The sequence below is a fragment of the Xenia sp. Carnegie-2017 genome, unplaced genomic scaffold (genome assembly GCF_021976095.1).
Source record: "Xenia sp. Carnegie-2017 unplaced genomic scaffold, XeniaSp_v1 HiC_scaffold_24, whole genome shotgun sequence".
Classification (NCBI taxonomy): domain Eukaryota; kingdom Metazoa; phylum Cnidaria; class Anthozoa; order Malacalcyonacea; family Xeniidae; genus Xenia; species Xenia sp. Carnegie-2017.
This window is the reverse complement of record NW_025813487.1, coordinates 5,820,768-5,842,951: the sequence shown is the minus strand read 5'-3', so window position 1 is coordinate 5,842,951 and position 22,184 is coordinate 5,820,768. Positions and strand designations below refer to the sequence as shown.

The following is a 22,184-nucleotide window of genomic DNA, read 5'->3' as shown; positions in this document are numbered from 1 at the left end:
GAAGATTTATGATCCAATGGGAATTGCATCCCCTCTGCTTTTGCAAAACAAATAAATCTATCGAGAGGTGTGTGATCTGAAATTACCTTGGGACGCGGAATTGATTGGTAAATTGAAGCAGAGCTGGGAAAAGTGGGAAAACACCTTATCTGTTCTTTCATTCCAAGAACCCTGTAGCTTAGAGATTCATGGATTTGGGGATGCCAGTGGTGAAGGTTTGTGCGCAGTCGTCTACACGGTCGCTAAACCATCTAGAGTTACTCAGGAATTACTGGCAGCGAAATCAAGACTTGCCAAGAGAGGAAGACTATCCCGAGGTTAGAGCTGGTTGCAAGTGATATGGCCGCAAATTTGGTCTCGAATGCTAGCAATGCACTGAGGCACATTCCACACAGGAAACAATGCTGGTCAGATAGTACTGTAGCTTTATATTGGATTAAAGGAGAGGGTGATTATAAACAATTCGTGTCCCATAGAGTGGCAAAAAATTCGAGCTGCTAATAAGATCGTGTGGCACCATAAGCCAACAACCGACAATTCGGCCGACCTCGGAAGCAGAGGTGGCAAACTGACCGAGATGTGGATGAAAGGTCCTGCCTGGCTATCAGAGCGTAGTCTCTGGCCACCAGATTTTACAATCAAACCGTCGATTGACTCCCAAAGTGAAGCAAAGGCAACGAGAGTAGTTTTGAGCACGGCTATCCAGCGGTCAAACTTTGCAATACTAAGTGATGTTCTTGAAGACATTCATTGCGAAAGGCGATTCGTATTGGGGCGTGGGTGAAACGATTTATTGATAATGCTCGACAAAACAGAGATAATATAAGGCACGGGCCACTGACATCTGAAAAAGTGGAAGAGCAACACATGTCATGGATAAAAATGGTACAAGCTGGAGTCGCAGAAAACCCAAAGTCTCAAACTGATCTGATTCAGTTAAATGTACATTCCGACGATGACAAGATTTTAAGATGTCACGGTCGGATACAAGGAGAGTTCCCTATTTACTTGCCTGATGACGCTCTATTCACAGTGAAGTTAGTGGGAAATGCACACTTGGAAACACTCCATGGGGGAGTTATACTTACAATGGCAAAGATCCTGAAAGGTATTGGGTTCCTCGGCTTCGTCGACTAGTCAAAAGGCAAAAGAAGAGATGCTACAGATGCAAGAGATTCACGACCAAACCGTATCAAGCTCCAGTACCTGCTCCTTTACCGAAAACTCGAACAAAAGGAACCACACCGTGTAAAGTCATTGGTGTCGATTTCGCCGGTCCGATTAAGTATAAAGTCGAGTTGTGAGAGGTTTCAAACTTCAGTGTGGAAAAATATTTCTTAAGAGACCAATCCAACTGATCTATCCTTTAGAATTACAATGCGACGTCAGCAACCATCAAAAGGAGTTGCGAGTGAACGCCAAAGAATTCAGACCAAGATGACAAGCTGCTGTGGTTGCGGACGCGTTAAATCAGGCGCTAATGGAACAGGAATGAAATAAACTTCGAGACAAAGTGATATAACATGTGACTCATTCGTAGTCACATGTGGGGGAGGGTGTTACAAATTATGTTAAAGTTGTGTTGGGTTTCAATTCTACATTCAGGTACGTTGGGGACGATAAGGAACAATGTAGAAAACATGGGTGGAACGGAAGAAGAGAGAGCAGAGAACGGAAGTGAGAGGGGGCGAGACAAGCGAGAGAAGCGAGATACTTTTAGGAGTAACAACAAAAAATTGTTTAAGAACTCAAAGTTGTGATTGTGATTATTTTTCGTGTTCCGAAGACATTGGGACGGAGGTCAATTTTTGGAATAAATAAAAGATGTTTACTGTGTTTTTGCACATGCTTTCGCAATCCTCGGAGACCTTTTGGAGAACCTAGAGCAGATCAGTGCAAGCGCGAGACCGAAGGTCGAGGGTTGCACATTCTCGAGAGTTGCCCATTCTTCGACAAATTTTCACATCATTCAAAATAAAAAAACTTTTCTCATTCTAAAACGCAATCCCTGATGCAATTAAATTAATGGTGGTATATTGCGCGGGATGTAATGCCCGATACATTTGCGAAACATCGCGCCATTTATCCAGCAGAATTAGGGAACATACCACAACAGACAAAAACTCTCATATCTACCGACTCCTTCCTAAATCTCACTCATGTAAAACCAACTATTCACCCTTCTGCTTCAAAATCATTGACACTGCCGACACCTCATTCTCCCTTAAAATCAAAGAAGCACTCTGCATTAACAAAACTAACTCTGACCTCAATCTCAAGTTTATAAATTCAATACAATATTTTAGAAAGATAATAGAAATTTTGTATTCTTCTTATTATTCGAAGACAGTCTTCTTTTTCATCTCTTATTATTTTTCCTGAAAATCTGAAAATTTAAGAATATTTGTCAATTCATACAAAATTTCATTTGATTAGAGAATGTGCATATATGGTAATTCTCTTGGTAATTATTGATTTTATGCAAATTTTCTCTTCTATGACCATTCCTAAAAGTAAACCTTTTAGACATGTTAAACACTTCAGAAAGATTATTTCTATTTTTTCTGAAGTTATTCTTGTCCCGAATCGAAGAATTGGCACATATACCATGATGTTTATCATGTTCATTTTACCCAAAAATAGTTGAGATTTATTTCAGTAAATGAAGTGCATGCAAACACTTATACGTGTCCTTGACTAAAGTTATTGCTATATCTCTCAAGCTGTTTTTAGCAGTTTTATATACTTCTTCATAAATACTGAAGTACTTTACCTTTTAAACTGTATGAAAAATTGTTTATAACTAAGCATAAAGATTGAGATGGTTCGCATCTTGTTGTTCATAAACTTTTGCTACGTTTTCATTCAATGTCCAGTTCAATGTACAAGGATTTGTACCTTTTACAGACACATATTTTCACTTGGCAGAAGAAGACATCAATATTCTTACTCTTATGTTTGTTATTATAAGTTCATTTAAGACGTGAAAACAACAAATACAATCATCATGAAGAAGAACCTTGCAAAATAGCTAATAACTGTAAAATTAAAAATCATGCAAGTATACTTCAGCCTAACACCAAGTATTACTATACTGCATCAACTATATGTGAAGTTTTTTGGATTATATACGAATATAAAAAAAGTTTGGTTCATCTCGAGTTCAAGCAATTAAAAGCATTTTCATAAGTGCAAAAAGACGAAGGGAGGATTCCAATGGCTTTGTGCTCTCTGTTTCCAGCACTTTTTTTTGTAGGTGATTTCTTGTAAATCCGTGGAGGCTCAGGTCTCAAGTCGGATGAGGGCGCAGCAAAAGTGTCACAATTTGTTTTAAGTTGATTTCTCAAAGTATTCAAAACATTCCAAGCACTAGTCGATTTTGACAATCTTCTGAATGGTTCGTCGATACTGCAAAAGATAACAATTAAATAAAGTGTGCAGTACTATATGGCACTATGCGTGTATAACGAGCCGTGAATAATGCAATACAGTTTTTTATGCACAACATAATTACGTTAATCATAATCAAAAATTAGTGTTGTAAGCAGCATAAAAACTTATTTAACATCTTGTAACATTTCCCGGTCAGCAAGTCCCAGATTTCGTGAAACAATTAATGATATGTGTACTGAGTAGATCGAACTTCGAATGATAATGGATGGAAAAATTCGTTCATACATGACAAACGTGTAAAAAAAATTTTCATAACTTACCAGTCACTGACAACCTGATGACAATCATTACTATCCATTTTTACCAAGAGCTCAGTTTCATTTGCTGAGCAATAAATTGCTGCACAATCGATTTCAGTCATTTGTGACACACATGAATCTGAAAAAATCCTTCCACCATCACCGTATCGTAGATTACGAAGACGTCTCAAAGTTGGCTGGATTCTTACAGAAGTTTTTCGATATTCCTCAAGGAGCCACGATGTCATCTGAAAGTAAATTTAAAATATGATTATTCGTAAATAATGTAGACAAATTTTTAAATCTTGAGTTTGGATATCATCTAAGTCTTTATCATCAACTGCTCTATTTATGAGATGGGATCGTGGACGATGTACCATAACTGCCTAAATAGGGGGACTGGTCTGCTATGGCTGCTTCACCTACTGTCCAATTTTATCTACAATTTTATCTACAGTAATATATTGTCGTACGCCAAATCAAATACCCTATTGACCTTTACTGCAGATATTCTCATAATTTTCGCAACAATAACATGTAAATATTTTTCTCTCATTTTAAACTTTCTCATAAATATCTGTTGCATTTTCGGTGGAAGCACTTAGTGTGTGACTTTTCCAGTATGTACGTTTTTTCAACAGTAGAAAACCATACAGAGAAAAAACACAAGACTGGAGAAAGCTGTTCAAAATCTATTTTGTTATCTGATACCTAATTTTTTATTTTTGGCTGTCTGAATTTTGTCATCAATTTTCAAATTTGAACTTAAATTTAATGCGAACATTTCAGAACACATGTCACCCTGAATTTTAATGCCCCTTAGGTCAAATGAAATAGCAAGATTGTATATATTTTCAGAATATCTTACAATTAAGGCTTATAACTGAACTAATTTCTAACAATGAGCTACTTCTACCATTATTGGCCATGCCAAATGACAAATGGATGCCTTGAAAGAAAATCAAACACTTTTAAAAGTTAATTGGATTTATATACGCAGCAACTGCATTAGATGAACATGGAATTCTTTTCAATCCATTAAACTGACGAAAGATCTGAATCTTGCATCAATTTACTACATGATTTAATCATCATTTAGGAAATTTAATATGCATGAATTACTGCTGGTTTCATTGGCGTCAACCCTGCAATAATTAAGTGCGGGGACCAGAAATTGTTTTAAGAAGAAATTAGCCTGGCACAGCAGAATGTATGAATATGCCCCCCCTCCCAAAAAAAAATTAATACAGGATTGACGCCAATGGTTGGTTAATTTGTTCTACTTTTATACCGGTTTTTTTCATATGAATTACGAGCCAATTTCCAAATTTCTTTTTTCTGAGAAGACATTAAATTAGTTTAACTAGACTTAGACTTGATTCTTCTTGCATTGTTGATACATATAAGCAAAACAACTGTTTCTTTTCTTATTAGAAAATGTCATGCATGTTTAGCTTATATGCATGATTCACTTCATCTTCCGTAGTGCATCACGAATAGCTCAATTCTGATAGTATTACCTTTGATAGTTTTATACTTGCACGTGGTTAATATTTTAAAATACATGAGCTAGATCAAGTACAAAAACTATGAGTACAGAGGCAGTGACTGGGATTTAGAGTACCTCAAAATAAATTACTGAGTCGCATTTTGGCGAATATTTAAATTTCTAAACACCGTAGAGGTAAATTCACAGGTAAAACTATATTCTTTAGAAATTAAAAACCAATAGTGTTTTTCTGAATGTAATTTGAATTTAAAATTGAGGAGATATGATTTATTCTGAGGTGTCTTCGATCCGCTACTGTACAGAGGATTCGTTGTATTCGAGCTCATGGAAAATGTACACGATCGTTTAGTTCTGACCAAGTACGTTCACAAAGCGTTCATTCACAATGGGAGATAAAGTACGTACAAAAAATCAGTGAGCCGTTAGTACGAAAAAGCTTGAAATTGAATGAGCTACTTAACGCCAATGTGATGATCTAAAAGGAATAACATGCGAGTGATGTGAGCACGAATTGTTTTCGTTGGCAAAAAGTTAAAGTGGCTGCGTGTGTGATTATGACTTGCGCGAAAAAAACTCCGACAGAACTTAAGTCGCTTTAACTCGAGTAATCAACATGGTTAACTTGACACCCAACCTACTTTAACTAACCCTAAGTATTCAAGGATCTATTACGCTGAAATTGGAAACTACCGTGTGTTTGCTCGGAATTCTTGTGGTGTCAATCAACGCGTTTATATTTCTACAACTGAATGTGACGGATTTTATTGAAGGCAATAAAAAGCTTAAAACTCTTGTAGTCTAGGTAAAATCACACCAGTTACTTTCATTCAAATTTGTGATCTGATCAATAGAAATTTTGAATTTCTAATTTCTAGAAAGTTGTCTGCTTCATAATTAAATTGTAACCTAAGTTTGTTTACAGGAATTAATTATATAATACAAAGAAATTGTCCAGACAAATTTCAACGCCCTTTTTCTATATTTTTGACTTTCCTTTTAAGCACCCCATGTGCCCTTTTAAGATAGTTCTGGCGCCCTGAATTTTTCATACAAACCATAAAGAAAGGGAGTTGGCATTGATGACGTGTTACTGACTCACTGCATATAACAGAACACGATATGAAGTAAAAAAAGGTTAACGTAATAGAAATCATAATAATTTACTGAACATACGGTTTCCATCAGCCTAATTGAGGGCGCGTCCAGATAATTTACTTACAGTAAAAAATTACGACAAGATTAATGCAATACTTCAGATGATCGATGATTTTTCTGTTTTAAATCAAATATATTTAAGAGGCTTTATTTATCAACATGAGACTTCATGTATGGGACTTATAATATAAATAACTCATAAGAATACTTTTATTATATCGAAATATCCTATCAAAATTTAAGGGTTGATCAGCAAATCGTTTATTTTTAATATATATTTGTGTTGACGTACCTTATACTTTGGCTGCGGACAAGCACCACTGATGGGTGCAGTATTCGCAACACACTGATCGTTTGAATGTCTGCCCTTTTTAAGAGTCTTGCAGAATTTTTGGTTCTTAAACTCATTTACAAGATTTGATGGACAACGAGAGTAAACGTTGTTACACAGCCTTGTAACATCACCATAATCTCGACTGTAATTGATTTCGGAACATCTTGGGGTCCATTGTGAACATAAGGCTTCTTTAACAGCATCTCTGCACAAAGATGAAATGCCAAGTTGAGTATAGAGATTGAGTGCATGTGAAACGACCTTGTTCTTCTGTGTGTAAAGTTTGGCGATGTATGGATTCAATTTCCAGTTTAATGTACAAGGACTTTCACTTTGTACAAACACACATCCTTCTCTTTTTGAAAATACGTAAAGTTTTCCTTCTGGTGCTTTTCGTTTCACGATGTTGCACAAGTAGGAATTAATAAGTAACGACTGGAGAAGAAGAAATGAAATGATCTCTTTACAGTTTGCCATTGTTTTTCATTTAAGTATAAACATATCAAACTGATAAACTCTATGTTGACAAAAGACATGTCGCTCTAATTGGGTCTTAAGCTGGTCGGGTGTAGTATTTCACAAAAAATTAATGGTTTTTTACATCTTGTGCTTTGTTAAAACCTTCGTCAATTATTCTTATTTTTGTACTCACAATTGATGAGGAAGTAACAAAATGACGTTTAAAAACGAAAAAAACAAAATACTCTGCGATTTGGACGCCTAGCGTTTGCGAACGACATGTTACGCCATGTTTAAAATAGACATGTTTCGACATCTCATGATGCCATCTTCAGTATAAGTGAAATAATAAATAATACAAGGTTTATACAAAAGTAATATGATGCATAAATTACGACAATAAAAAGGAAATAAGATAAATTAATGGGGAGCGTCCGAGCGTATTATAAACTAAATATTGTATTGAATTTGAAAACTTGAACATTGAGGTCAAGGTTAGTTTTGTTAATGTGGAGTGCTTCTTTGATTTCAAAGGAGAATCAGGTGTCGGCAGTGTCGATGATTTTGAAGCAAGAGAGCGAATAGTTGGTTTTAAATGAGTGAGAATTAAGAAGGAGTCGGTCGATATGAGAGTATTTGTCTGTTGTGGTATGTGTAATTCTGGTGGAGAAATGGCGCGACGTTTTGCTAATGTATCGAGAATTACATCCCGCGCCATTGAATTCATATACCATTATTGATTTAATTGCATCTGGGATTGGGTTTTTGAATGAGAAAAGGTTTTTGATTTCGAATGATGTGAAATTAATCGAATGTCAATATCTGTACAGAAGCGTTTCATAATTTTTGTAAATCTGCTCTGTGTGTGTCGTGAGTAATGTCCGATGTATAGTAGTTTGAAGTATAGAGTTGTTATTTTGGAAATTTCATTTGTGTTGGTCGTGATCGTCGTGTCAGGAGTTTTGGTGTCTAATTTTAAGGTTGTTGCTTTGTTTGTTGTCAAGATATTCCTTTAAAGGCTCTGTTAATAAAGTGTAGTGGGAAAGAGTCTCGTAAAAAGTGGATGTGATGTTTTTTTTGTTTCGTTGAAAGCCATTGTTCGTATTGTTAAGTTTGTATGCTCTGTCGATTAGAATGCTTATAAGTCCGGTTTTGTATGAAATTGGTGTGAAACTAAAATAGTTCGTCAGAAGTCCTGTGACGTTGGTCTGTGATATGTAGATGTTGTACAGCTGTCATGGGATTTTGTTAGTAAAATATCAAGAAATGACAGTTGATCTTGTTGTTCAGTTTGAAATGAAAATCTAATGTTTGCGTGCTGTGAGTTAATGCAATTATAAAACTTCATGGCCCCAGTTTCGTTAGTAAAAACACAAAAAATATCGTCAGCGTTTCTGCGGTAAAAACGTGGTTTAGTGTCGTTATAAATAATTAGCAAGTTTCGTTCAAGTGAGCCTATGAAAATGTTAGCAAGTATGAGTGCTAAGGGAGAGCCCATCGCAACACCGTCCGTCTGGTCATAAAATTTCCATTAAATAGAAAATTTGTCTGTGCTGTTACTATTAAAAACAGTTGTGTGAGGTCTGTCCGGTTTATACTGAACCTGGGATTGTGAGTGAATATTACGTCAATTGCTAGGTTGATGGCTTCAGTAAGTGGTATGTCAGTAAATAAGCTTCCAACGTCGTAGGAGATGAAGAATTTGTGACAAGAAGTTGATGAGTTGAAAGATGAGAAGTCGTCGATGAAAGTGAAAGAATCATTAATGGAGTGGTCATCTGGTATGAGTGGTGTTAGTAGAGAACTAAGATACTTAGCTAAATTATAATTGTATGCGTTAATTGATGAAACTATCGGTGGTAGTGTAGGCGATTGTTCTGCTTCTAGTTTCTTGTGGAGTTTCGGCAAGCCATAGAAGCATGAGGGTTGAGAACCTCTGGAGAAGATTTCATTGTAAACTTTGTTGTTGATCAAGTCTTTCTTTAGAAGCTTCCTTAACTGTCGTTGCAGTTTGGCTTCACATGATAGTGTGACGTCTTCTTTGAGTGGGGTAAACTATGTTGTATTGTTAATGATTTTAAGGCAAGAGTTACGATACATTTGACGATCCATGATAACAACGCCATTGTCTTTGTCCGATTCTAGAATGATAATGTTTGGATTGTTGCGAATGTTTTTAAGGAAAGGATGTTTTTTGAAGTCAGCTTGTGTCGGGTGATAAGATGAGATGTTTGAGGGAGCGATGTGTGCTAGCTCTGTTTTAGATGCGTGTAGTCTTCTTGATTGCGAATGTTGTGTTTTATACTTTGTTGGATTTTTCGTATGTTGCCAGAATGTCGGTTGAGTCGAGTCGTGGTGGTTTAACGCTGAACTCAAGTCCATTTTTCACGAGTTCTAGTTCTTCGTCTTTTAATTGGTGTGATGATAGATTGGTTATCGTCTCGTTGTGTGTGAATGGTAAAGTTCTGTTCCTCGTAAGATTACTTAGTTTTTTCCGATGTGTGGTAATTGTCTTTTCTAGGTATTTTGTTAATTATGCTATATAAAAAAAACAAAGCCAAATACCTACAAAAGACAATTACCACACATCGGAAAAAGTAATCTCACAAGAACAATATGTTAAATTATTCGTGATTTGGCAATAACATTCGGATTGCACGTGAAATATTTATGATTTTATTGTGAAACAAATAACAAGTTAAATATCGGCGAATAACGATATTATGATAACAAGTTCAGAATATCACTTAATCTGACATGTGTCATATCTACTTAATTATGCATGCAATGCTATGCTGTTTGACTTTTCGTTCGATGTTCATATCTTAACACAGAACTCTACCATTCTCACACAACGAAACGATAACCAATATATTATCACACCAATGAAAGGACGAAGAACTAGAACCCCTGAAAAATGGCCTTGGGTTCAGCATTAAACTTCTACAATTCAATTCAGCCGACATTCTGGCAACATACGAAAAAACCACCAAACTATAAAACACAGTATTCGCAATCAAGAAGACTAGACGCATCTAAAACAGTGCTGGCACACATCGCTCACTCGTACATCTCATCTTATCATCCGACACCAGCTGACTTCGAAAAACATCGCATCCTTAAAAACATTCGCATTATTCCAAACATTATCATTCTTAAACCGGACAAAGACAACGGCGTTGTTATCATGGATCGTCAAATGTATCGTAACTCCTGCCTTGAAATCATTAACAATACAGCAAAGTTTACCCCACTCAAAGAAGACGTCACACTATCATGTGAAGCCAAACTGCAACTACTGTTAAGGAAGCTTCTAAAGAAAGACTCGATCAACAACAGAAGTTTACAATGAAATCTTCTCCAGAGGTTCTCAACCCTCACGTTTCTATGGCTTGCAGAAACTCCACAAGAAACGAGAACCAGCAATCGCCTCCATTACGACCGATAGTTTCATCAATTAACGCATACAATTATAATTTAGCTAAGTATCTTAGCTCTCTACTAATGGCACTCATACTGAATGACCATTCCAAAATAACAACTTTATACTTTAAACTACCATACATCGGACATTACTCACGACACACACAGCGCAAACCTACAAACATTATGAAACGCTTCTGTACAGATATTGACATTCAACTGATTTTCACATCATTCAAAATCAAAACCTTTTTCATTCTAAAACCCAATCCCTGATGCAATTAAATCAATGGTTGTATATGAATTCAATTGCGCGGGATGTAATTCCGGATACATTAGCAAAACTTCGCGCTATTTATCCACCAGAATAAGGGAACATACCACATCAGACAAAACTCTCATATCTACCGACTCCTTCTTAAATATCACTCATGTAAAACCAACTATTCACCCTCTTGCTTCAAAATCATCGACACTGCCGACAACTCATTCTCCTAAAAATCAAAGAAGCACTCCACATTAACAAAACTAACCCTGACCTCAATGTTTAAGTTTTAAATTCAATACAATATTTATAGTAAGATAATAGAAATTTTGTATCAATTAATGATGGGAAAACGTAAAAGTATTTCTTAACCTAATGCCTACAGTGACATTAAAATAATGTTTTAACATGGTTTGCCTGGAAATCTTAATGGCGAGAATATAATCAACATGTTGATTAAAATCAGCGGCGGAGCAACGCTGTAAAACGATCAAGACGTCACGCTACCAGGAACGCCTCCACTGTCGCAGACTCGGGAGAATTTCGTTGCCAACACTGCAACAGGACCTGCGCAAGCCGCATTGGCATGTTAAGTCACGAGCGCGCTTGTGGAAGTCAGTGAACTAAATGGACTTTTGCAGACAGCCATCGTCGTTTCGATGGGCAGCAATACTACGATTAAAATCAATAAACTTGTGTTTTATTTTTAAAAGGTTATTTTATACGCAAAATAGAAAACATATTTACTTGTTTTATAAACACTTTTAAATGTATTGGAGAAACTTGAAATTGCTCGGAAACACTTTTGCGTCGTGTTTGTGCTTGCACGCAATTTCTTGTTTCTGCCAAACTTTCACAAGTGTTAAGCTACATAACTCAATGGAAACAAGTAAATATAATTTATAATCTTAAAAATCACCATGCACTATGTCTGGTCAAAGGTTGATGTTACATAAATTAAAAAACAATCTTGGCAGAGATCAAATTTTCATATTTTCAAAGAACAACCACACAGGACAAAAAAGAACACTTAACTAGCTAACGCTAATCATGAATTAAGAATTCATTTCAACCATATTTAGGTCACAAAAATAATCGTATTGTCCCAATGACAATGTTTATTTTCAATGTTAAACATCATGCACTAAAAGAACACTGGAAGCAGCCTTACTTTGTTTCACAGTATATGTAAAGGTGCATCGGCAAGTTAATCAAAATCTACTTCCCACCAACTGAAAGGTTTTAAAAACCCTAATTACTTGTTTTCTGCTCATTGGACGGGAAAGTAATTGCATATATTTTATTGCGTCATCATAATTTTTACCGAGGTTCCGGGTGTTTTTGGCAAATGCCCAGGGTTATGAGCAGGTTCTAGGGCTCCGGGGCTCCTAATTTTATAGACAGTCTTCTCTTTAATCTCATTTTATTTTTCCTGAAAATCTTAAAATTTAAGAATATTTGTCAATTCATACAAAATTTCATTTGATTAGAGATTGTGCATATATGGTAGTTTTCTTGGTAATTATTGATTTTATGCAAATTTTCTCTTCTGTGACCATCCCTAAATGTAAACCTTTTAGACATGTTAAACACTTCAGAAAGGTTATTTCGTTTTTTTCTGAAGTTACTCTTGTCCCGAATCGAAGAATTGGCACATATACCATGATGTTTATCATGTTCATTTTACCCAAAAATAGTTGAGATTTATTTCGGTAAATGAAGTGCATGCAAACACTTATACGTGTCCTTGACTAAAGTTATTGCTATATCTCTCAAGCAGGGGCGGATCTAGAGTATGTCAAATCCGTCGCGCGACTGATGTTTGAAATTCAAAAATTACCTATTCATATTAATTAAAAATTCATTAATTATTCTTACTTTATTATCGCATTTACTTCGTGATAAAAATCCAGCTTTATTTATTATTGAAAACTAATGACTAATCCAATGAATATCTCGTTGGTAACCAGATCAGTTGAATTTTAATTGACCTGGAATAACCGACTGATAAGCGGGGTGGCTTGACTGGTTCGACGGATAAAGGAGTCTTTGAACGCTAAAAACGCTTAAGTCATTGGTCAATAGCCAGATCAGTGGACTATCTGGAATAATCTCGACCGATAAGCGGGGTGGCCGGACCTATAAGGGAGTCCACTTGCTATCTTACAATTGGTTCATTTGAATTTTTGTCTTACTGTGATTGGTTTGACCGATTTTGACTGATAGCCAACTGAACTAACATAGTCAAGCTCACTGTCTGAATTGAATGTTTCATCTTTTCATAGTAGTTTTCTAAAGCATGATAGAAACTAAACTCCAATCAGATGGAATTTATGGAAATCTTTTACAAATTCATATATTGACATGAATGCTGCTTTCCAAACTGGGAATTTTTTCAAGACGACGAAAAATTTGTGGATGAATTGTAAATGCTTGGCAAAGACGATCTCGCGAGCGACATTTCAGTCATTGATGTTCAAAAGGAAGCCAACATTGTTTTGAGTTTTATCAGCAGAAATTTGCATCCAAAATCGTAAGTAAAGGACAACTGTAGTGTATGCATGAATGTAATATATCAAAGTCAATTTATGCGAGTGTGTGATGCGATTTATGTTAATATGGCGTATGGTAAGCAGATTGATGCTTCTAAAATTGTTGTTGCCGAAGGACTTTTAGCTATGATTTCTTTAGTTCTTGGGGAATCGTGACCGTTATATGGCAGCGAAATCCTACATTCCTGCAAATATATTTCAATGGACAAAAAATCTGTAGCCATAAAGCGCCATACTATTATTTACTTTATCATAAACAAATGTTTGGGGCTTTTCAGTTTATGATCATTGATCATTCAATCATTAGACAGTTATTCTACATATTGTTTAAGATTTGAGAAAACTATAATTGATTACATGAGAAGCTGTTTACTATAACCTGTGATTTTGAGTCTTCTGATCCATGAAGCTTTTTATTTTGACAATTTGACTGGAATGGTATTAAACCTTAGTATTTCACATACATGAAATGTTGTCCAATGTCACATATTGTCCCCTTTTCTAACTGAACAACTCATGTAGAGATATAATGGTGTGTTAATCTACGGCTCATACCAGATTGTTTGCCATAAATTCCAAAGGGCTATTGATGTATGAAAAGCATTTTCTATAAAGTAAAAATGTCTTCCTATGTATGCAGATAAACCTTGAAATTTGGCAAAACAGCAAAGTATTTTTCATGATCACTAGGTAATTTTTCTGATGATCATTATAATTTTTAAACTAAATTATTTCAGATTTACATTTAAACGAGCTTTGATCATATGAAAAGATATTTATCATAACCAGTAAGCATGACACATGAACCAATTTTAACATTCATGTAATTATATAATTAAAGACATGTTGGTTACATTCTGTTTGTATTTGCAAATACAATGCTACTAGTGATTGCTATATAGCACACCTTGAAGAAGATAATAGTCAAGTGAAATGCCTAATAAACATTTATGGCATTCAGCTGTCCTTATCTGCAAATTTTCACTCTGATAATTTTGCTTAATCTTTGGCAGAAAAAATTTTGAGTTTTTCCTCAAAAGGTGAATTTGCTAATACTGATGTGGAGATGGGTAAAGGGTTACAATAAACTTGCATGGTTTGAAGTCTGAGCTTTTCTATATCTATGAACTGTCACTTGTAGTACCAAATTTCTAACTTAACTCATTACATAGAGGTTTGAATGGGGTCTCTAGGGGGGTCTATGCCCTAGTATAAGTAGCGCTAGTTAACGTAAGCAAAATGTGTTGTTTTTACGCAAAAACGATTTTACACAAAATACATTTTTGATTGTTCTAAAACGCTGAAAATGACATTTTTAAGGCTCTGAAATTCAAAATTTCTCAGGGGTGAATGCCTCAGACCCCCCCAGGTGTGGAGCGCCTACGACGTTTTATGACTGATGTTTGAAAAATCCTAGATCCGCCCCTGCTCTCAAGCTGTTTTTAGCAGTTTTATATACTTCTTCATAAATACTGAAGTACTTTACCTTTTAAACTGTATGAAAAAATGTTTATAACTAAGCATAAAGATTGATGTGATTCGCATCTTGTTGTTCATAAACTTTTGCTACGTATTCATTCAATGTCCAATTTAATGTACAAGGATTTATACTTTTTACGGACACACATTTTCACTCGGCACAAAGAGACATCAATATTCTTACTCTTATTTTTGTTATTATAAGTGCATTTAAGAGGTGAAAACAACAAAACCAATCATCAAAAAGAAGAATCTTGCAAAATAGCTAATAACTGTAAAAATTATAAAATCTTGCAAATATAATTCAATCTAACACCAAGTATTACTATACTGCATCAACTATATGTGAAGTTTTTCGGATTATATATAAATATAAAAAACGTTTGATTCATCTCAAGCTCAAGCAATTAAAAGCATATTCATAAGTGCAAAAAAGATGATGGGCAAGATTCCAATGGCTTTGTGCTCTCTGTTTCCAGTACTTGTTGGTGTGTTTCTTGTAGCACTTGGTTTTGGTTTATCTTCACTTTTTTTTGTAGGTGATTTCTTGTAACTCCGTGGAGGCTCAGGTCTCAAGTCGGACGAGGGCGCAGCAAAAGTGTCACAATTCGTTTTAAGTTGATTTCTCAAAGTATTCAAAACATTCCAAGCACTAGTCGATTTTGACAATCTTCTGAATGGTTCGTCGACACTGCAAAAGATATCATTTAAATAAAGTGTGCAATACTATATGGCAATATGCGTGTACAACGAGCCGTGAATAACGCAATACAGTTTTTTATGCACAACATAATTACGTTAATCATAATCAAAAATTGTTGTTGTAAGCAGCATAAAAATTTATTTAACATCTTGTAACGTTTCCCAGTCAACAAGTCCCAGATTTCCTGAAACAATTAATGCTATATGATATGTATACTGAGTAGATCGAACTTCGAATGATAATGGATGGAAAATTTCGTTAATGCATGACAAACGTACAAAAATAGTTTTCATAACTTACCAGTCACTGATAACCTGATGACAATCATCTCTATCCATTTTTACAAGAGCTCAGTTTCATTTGCTGAGCAATAAATTGCTGAACAATCAATTTCAGTTATTTGTGACACACATGAATCTGAATAAATCCTTCTACCATCACGGTATCGCTGATTACGAAGACGTCTCAAAGCTGGCTGGAGTCTTACAGAAGTTGTTTGATATTCTTCAAGGAGCCACGACGTCATCTGGAAGTAAATTTAAAATATGATTATGGATATCCTTCGTAAATAATGAAGACAAATTTTAAATGTTGAGTTTAGATATCATCTAAGTCTTTATCATCAACTGAACTATTTATGAGATGGGATCGTGACCGATGTATCATAACAACCTAAACAGAGGCAAATTGTCGGCTATGGCTGCTTCACCTACTGTCCAATTTTATCTAAAGACATAGTCATTTTTTGTTGAAATATTATCAATGTTTTACTCTTTTTGTTCACTAACGCTATCCGTGATTTCTAAGTAAAATGACGGAAATTAGAAATAAAACAAGACCCTAGGCAAGCGTTTACTCTAGCTAAAGAAGTGTTTTTTGCGAATGCTTTCAGTGGGTAGAAGATCATTAAAATGGGAATCGGGTTCCGCTAGTCAAGCGTGCAACAAAACATTACGAATTATTTAAATGCACTAGATTACTCATGGGAACGAAATGCGGCCTGAAACAGTTTATCCGTTTTGAAGAATGTGAATTGTTATCTAGTAATATATTGTCGTACGGCAAATCAATCACCCCATTGACCTTTACTGCATATTCTCATAATTTTGTAACAATAACATGTAAATCTTTTTCTCTCATTTTAAACTTTCTCATAAATATCTGTTGCATTTTCGGCAAAAGCACTTAGTGTTTGACTTTTCCAGTATGTACCTTTTTTTCAACAGTAGAAAACCATACAGAGTAACAACACAAGACTGGAGAAAGCTGTTCAAAATCTATTTTGTTATCTGATATCTAATTTTTCATTTTTTGGCTGTCTGAATTTTGTCATCAATTGCAACTTTGAACTTAAATTTAATGCGTGCATTTCAGAACACATGTCACACTAAATTTTAATGCCCCTTAGGTCAAATGAAACAGCAGGATTGTATATATTTTCAGAATATTTTACAATTAAGGCTTACAACTGAATTTATTTCTAACACTGAGCTACTTTTACCATTGTTGGCCATGCCAAATGGCAAATGGATTCCTTGAAAGAAAATCAAACACCTTTAAAATTTAATTGAATTTATATAAACAGCCACTACATTAGATAGACAAGGAATTTTTTTCAATCCATTAAACTGACTAAAGATCTGAATCTTGCGCGAATTTACTACATGATTTAATCATCATTTAGAAAATTTAATATGCATGATTTACTGTTGGTTTCATTGGAGTCAATCCTGCAATATTTCTGGTGCGGGGACCAGAAATTGTTTCAAAAAGAAATTAGCCAGGCATAGCAGAATGTATGAATATGCTTCCCCCCTCAAAAGTTAATACAGGATTGACGCTAATGGTTGGTTAATTTGTTCTACTTTTATGCATATGCCGGTTTTTTTTCATCAAAATTACGACCCAATTTCAAAATTTCTTTTTTCCGCAAAGACCTTAAATTTGTTTAACTAGACTTAGACATGGTTCTCCTTGCACTTTCGATACATATAAACAAAACAACTGTTTCTTTCCTTATTAGAAAATGTCATGCATTTTTAGCGTATTTGCATGATTCACTTCATCTTCCGTAGTGCATCTCGAATTTCTCAATTCTGATAGTATTACCTTTGATAGTTTTATACATGCTCGTGGTTAATAATTTGAACTGCATGAGTTAGATCAAGCACAAAAACTATGAGCACAAAGGCAGTGACTGGGATTTAGAGTACCTCAAAATAAACTACTAAGTCGCATTTTGGCGAATATTTACGTTTCTAAACACCTTAGAGGTAAATTCATAGGCAAAACTATATTCTTTAGAAATTAAAAACCAATAGTGTTTTTCTGAATGTAATTTGAATTTAAAATTGAGGAGATATGATTTATTTTGAGGTACTTTGGATCCGCCACTGTACAGAGGATTCGTTGTGTTCGAGCTTATAGAAAATGTACACAATCGTTTAGTTCTGACCAAGTACGTTCACAAAGCGTACATTCACAATGTGAGATAAAGTACGCACAAAAATCAGTGAGCCGTTAGTACGAAAAAGCTGGAAATTGAATGAGCTACTTAACGCCAATGTGATGATCTAAAAGGAATCACATGCGAGTGATGTGAACACAAATTGTTTTCATTGGCAAAAAGTTAAAGTGGCTGCGTGGGTGATTATGACTTGCACGAAAGAAACTCCGGCAGATTTAAGTCGCTTCAACTCGAGTAATCAGCATGGTTAACTTGAAACCCAACCTACTTTAACTAACCCTAAGTATTCAAGGATCTATTACGCTGAAATTGGAAACTACCATGTGTTTGCTCGGAATTCTTGTGGTGTCAATCGACGTGTTTATACTTCTACAACTGAATGTGACGGATTTTAGTGAAGGCAATAAAGAGCTTACAACTTTTGTAATCTAGGTAAAATCACACCAGCTACTTTCATTCAAATTTGTGATCTGATCTATAGAAATTTTGAATTTTTAATTTTTAGAAAGTTACCTGCTTCGTAATTAAAGTGTAACGTAAGTTTAATTGGAGGAAACAATTATATAATACAAAAAAATTGTCCAGACAAATTTCAATGCCCTCTTCCTATAATTTTGACTGTCCTTTTAAGCACCCCCCGTGCAATTTTATAACCGTTCCGGCACCCTGTATATTTCGTACAAACCATAAAGAAAGGAAGGGGCGGATCTAGAGTATGTCAAATCCGTCGCGCGACTGATGTTTGAAATTCAAAAATTACCTATTCATATTAATTAAAAATTCATTATTTATTCTGCTTTATTACTTCGTGATAAAAATCCAGCTTTATTTATTATTGAAAACTAATGACTAATCCAATGAATATCTCGTTGGTAACCAGATCAGTAGAATTTTAATTGACCTGGAATAACCGACTGATAAGCGGGCTGGCTTGACTGGTTCAAATGGAAATCTTTTACAAATTCATACATTGACATGAATGCTGCTGTCGAAACTGTGAATTTTTTCAAGAGGGTAAAAAATATATGGATAAATTGTAAATGCTTGGCAATGACGATCTCGCGAGCGACATTTCAGTCATTGATGTTCAAAAGAAAGCCAGCATTGTTTTGAGCTTTATCAGCAGAAATTTACATCCAAAATCGTAAGTAAAGGACAAGTGAAGTGTATGTAAGTTTGTTTGGAGGAAAGAATTATATAATACAAAATTATTGTCCAGACAAATTTCAATGCCCTTTTTCTATATTTTTGACTGTCCTTTTACGCACCCCCGTGCATTTTTATAACCGTTCCGGTGCCCTGTAAATTTCGAACAAATCATGAGAAAAGGGAGTTAGCATTGATGACGTGTTACTGACTCACTGCATATAATAGAACATGATATGAAGGTTAACGTAATAGAAATCATAATAATTCACTGAACATACGGTTTCCATCAACCTAATTGAGCGTGCGTCCGGATAATTTACTTACAGTCAAAAATTACGATTCGATTAGAAGAGCACAAGATTAATTCAACATTTGAGATGATCGAGGATTTTTCTTTTTTAAGACAAATGTATTTCAGAGCCTTTATTAATCAACATGAGACTTCATATATGGGACTTCTAATATAAATAACTCATGACAATACTTTTTATTATATCAAAATATCCTATCAAAAATTTAAGGGTTGATCAGAAATCATTTATTTTAATATATAATTATGTTGACGTACCTTATACTTTGGCTGCGGACAAGCACCACTGATGGGTGCAGTATTCGCAACACACTGATCGTTTGAATGTCTGCCTTTTTTAAGAATCTTGCAGAATTTTCGGTTCTTCAAATCATTTACAAGATCTGAAGGACAACGAGAGTAAGCTTTGTTACACAGCCTTGTAACATCACCATAATCTCGACTGTAATCGCTTTCTGAACATCTTGGGGTCCATTGTGAACATAAGGCTTTTTTAACAGCATTTCTGCACAAATATGAAATGCCAAGTTGAGCGTAGTAATTGAGTGCATGTGAAACGATCTTGTTCTTTTGTGTGTAAACTTTGGCGATGTATGGATTCAATTTCCAGTTTAATTTACAAGGTCTTTCACTTTGTACGGACACACATCCTTCTCTTTTTGAAAATACGTAAAGTTTTCCTTCTGGTGCTTTTCGTTTTATGATGTTGCACAAGGAGAAATTAATAAGTAAGGACTGGAGAAGAAGAAATGAAATGATCTCTTTACAATATGCCATCGTTTTTCATTCAAGTATAAACATATCAAACTGATAAACTCTGTGCTGACAAAAGATATGTCGCTCTAAACGAGTCTCAAGCTGTTCGGGTGTAGTATTTCACAAAAAATTACTGGTTTTTCGCATCTTGTGCTTTGGTAAAACCTTTATCAATCAATCTTAATTTAAGCTCGCAATTATGCACAATTGATGAGGATTGTAAGATAATGGCGTTTAAAAACAGAAAAACAACAAAATAACCTGCGATTTGGATGCCTAGCGTTCTTGTACGGTCTCGCCAAATTGCCCCAAGCTTTGTAAGATTGAACAGCATGTGCCATAATTTAACCCTATGCAAGCCAACTGCTTTTTAGTTTTGTTGTTTATATTATCTCTAGTATTTTGGACAAAAAGTGGGAAAGAGTTTCGTAAAAGAGTGGATGTGATGTTTTTTATGCCTCGTTTTATGTATCGTTGAAAGCCATTGTTCGTATTTTTAAGTTTATATGCTTTGTCGATTAGTGTGCGTATAAGTCCGGTTTTTTATGAAAGTGGTGTAAAACTAAAATACTTCATCAGAAGTCCTGTGTATGTTGGTCTGTGATATGTAGATGTTGTACAGCTGTCATGGGATTTTGTTAGTAAAATGTCAAGAAATGGCAGTAATTAATGCTTGATATTTGGTTATGTTCATTAGCTCTCCTTCATTATTGAACAACTTGGTTCTTAGCTCAACGGGAGTTGCAACAGGTTTGCAGTCTTGCATTCCAAATCTCTTCAATAAATTCGTCAAATACTTTGATTGATGAAGTCGCATCTGTTTCTTTTCCCTTTCTCGTTGAATTTGAATGCCAAGACAGAAATGAATTTCACCTAGATCTTTCATTTCTAAGCATTTTTTTAAAATACCTTTCTCCCCTTCTAGCATTTCTTATTACTTGCATGAATCAAATCATCGACGTATAACGCTAAAAGCATGATATTATCTCCCTTTCTTTTAATGTACAGGCACGGATCAGAATTGGATTGAACGTAACCGGATTTTTTAAGAACTGATCAATGGTATCAAAGCAGCATCTCGAAGATTGCTTCAAGCCGTATATGCTTTTGTTTAATTTACAGACATTCTGTTCTTGTCCATTTTTCTCATATTCTTCAGGTTGCTTCATATATATATTTCTCCTTTAAGTTCACCGTTCCGAAATGCCGTCGACACATCCATTTGGTGTACGTCCAAATCTAACTGATTTGCAATTGCCAAGAGAGAGCGAATGGATGTATATTTCGCTACTGGAGAAAATGTTTCTTCATAATCCAAACCCTATTCTATTAAGTATCCTTTAGCAACTAATCGAGCTTTATTTCGTTCAATTGAGAAATCTGCTTTGTACTTTCCTTTGAATATCCATCTAGAATCAATGGCTTTACGATCTTTATGCAAATCAACCAATGTCCAAGTATTGTTTTTTATGTGGGAAGAATATTCACTGTCCATTGCTTGTTTCCATTTCGCCTTAACTGGGCTATGAAAAGCTTCATTACTGTTGAGTGGTTCATCGTGACGGATAGATTCCTCATCAATGCTAGCGACATTGTTCTGCCACCAATTACCTGTGATCACCACACCATGTCTATCAGGAGATTTGTGTATTCGTGCTGATCGTCGTGGTTGTTGTTGTTCATCTATCTTACTATTGTTGGAAATATTTAACTATAACCTTTACTTGTGAGGCTGTACCCAACAAATGTGCATTTCTTGGTTTTGGAGTCCCATTTCTTCCTTGTTTCCTTAGGAACGTGCATGTAAGGTGTGCAGCCAAAATTTCTCAGATGCGAAACATCAGGTTTTTTAGAGTGGAAACATGCGTAAGGTGTAATTCCGTTCACGGATACAATAGGACTTCGATTTCTTAAGATGACTGCAGTATGA

General features: G+C 35.1%; 2 protein-coding genes across 3 annotated transcripts; both read right to left on the bottom strand.

The window, feature by feature from the left end:
- Positions 1-2,684: 2,684 nt before the first annotated feature.
- Positions 2,685-20,318, bottom strand: LOC124450935. 2 transcript variants are annotated; one of them, XR_006950265.1, is made up of 4 exons: positions 19,757-20,318; positions 15,873-16,098; positions 14,877-15,560; positions 2,685-2,773 (listed from the first exon to the last, which is right to left on the bottom strand). XR_006950265.1 is itself a non-coding variant. In XM_047001586.1 (3 exons), exons 1-2 carry the CDS (start codon positions 20,273-20,275, stop codon positions 15,913-15,915), a joined length of 705 nt encoding a protein of 234 aa, XP_046857542.1. In that variant the 5' UTR covers positions 20,276-20,318; the 3' UTR covers positions 14,830-15,560; positions 15,873-15,912. The 2 variants fall into 2 exon arrangements, 1 of the variants encoding a protein (XP_046857542.1); XM_047001586.1 differs by lacking the exon at positions 2,685-2,773 and having other exon boundaries at positions 14,830-15,560.
- Positions 2,947-7,194, bottom strand: LOC124450926. The gene is made up of 3 exons (XM_047001577.1): positions 6,650-7,194; positions 3,714-3,940; positions 2,947-3,408 (listed from the first exon to the last, which is right to left on the bottom strand). The coding sequence occupies exons 1-3, from the start codon at positions 7,166-7,168 to the stop codon at positions 3,153-3,155; spliced, it is 1,002 nt and encodes a 333-aa protein (XP_046857533.1). The 5' UTR covers positions 7,169-7,194; the 3' UTR covers positions 2,947-3,152.
- Positions 20,319-22,184: the final 1,866 nt, after the last annotated feature.

What these genes read in the sequence shown, in the direction of transcription:
- LOC124450935 (XM_047001586.1), bottom strand. Translation starts at nt 20,275, where the DNA reads ATGGCATATTGTAAAGAGATCATTTCATTTCTTCTTCTCCAGTCCTTA. An exon ending in GTCCGCAGCCAAAGTATAAG is followed by an intron (nt 16,099 to 19,756) that starts GTACGTCAACAT and finishes ATTTACTTCCAG; the next exon opens with ATGACGTCGTGGCTCCTTGA.
- LOC124450926 (XM_047001577.1), bottom strand. Translation starts at nt 7,168, where the DNA reads ATGGCAAACTGTAAAGAGATCATTTCATTTCTTCTTCTCCAGTCGTTA. An exon ending in GTCCGCAGCCAAAGTATAAG is followed by an intron (nt 3,941 to 6,649) that starts GTACGTCAACAC and finishes ATTTACTTTCAG; the next exon opens with ATGACATCGTGGCTCCTTGA. An exon ending in CATCAGGTTGTCAGTGACTG is followed by an intron (nt 3,409 to 3,713) that starts GTAAGTTATGAA and finishes TATCTTTTGCAG; the next exon opens with TATCGACGAACCATTCAGAA.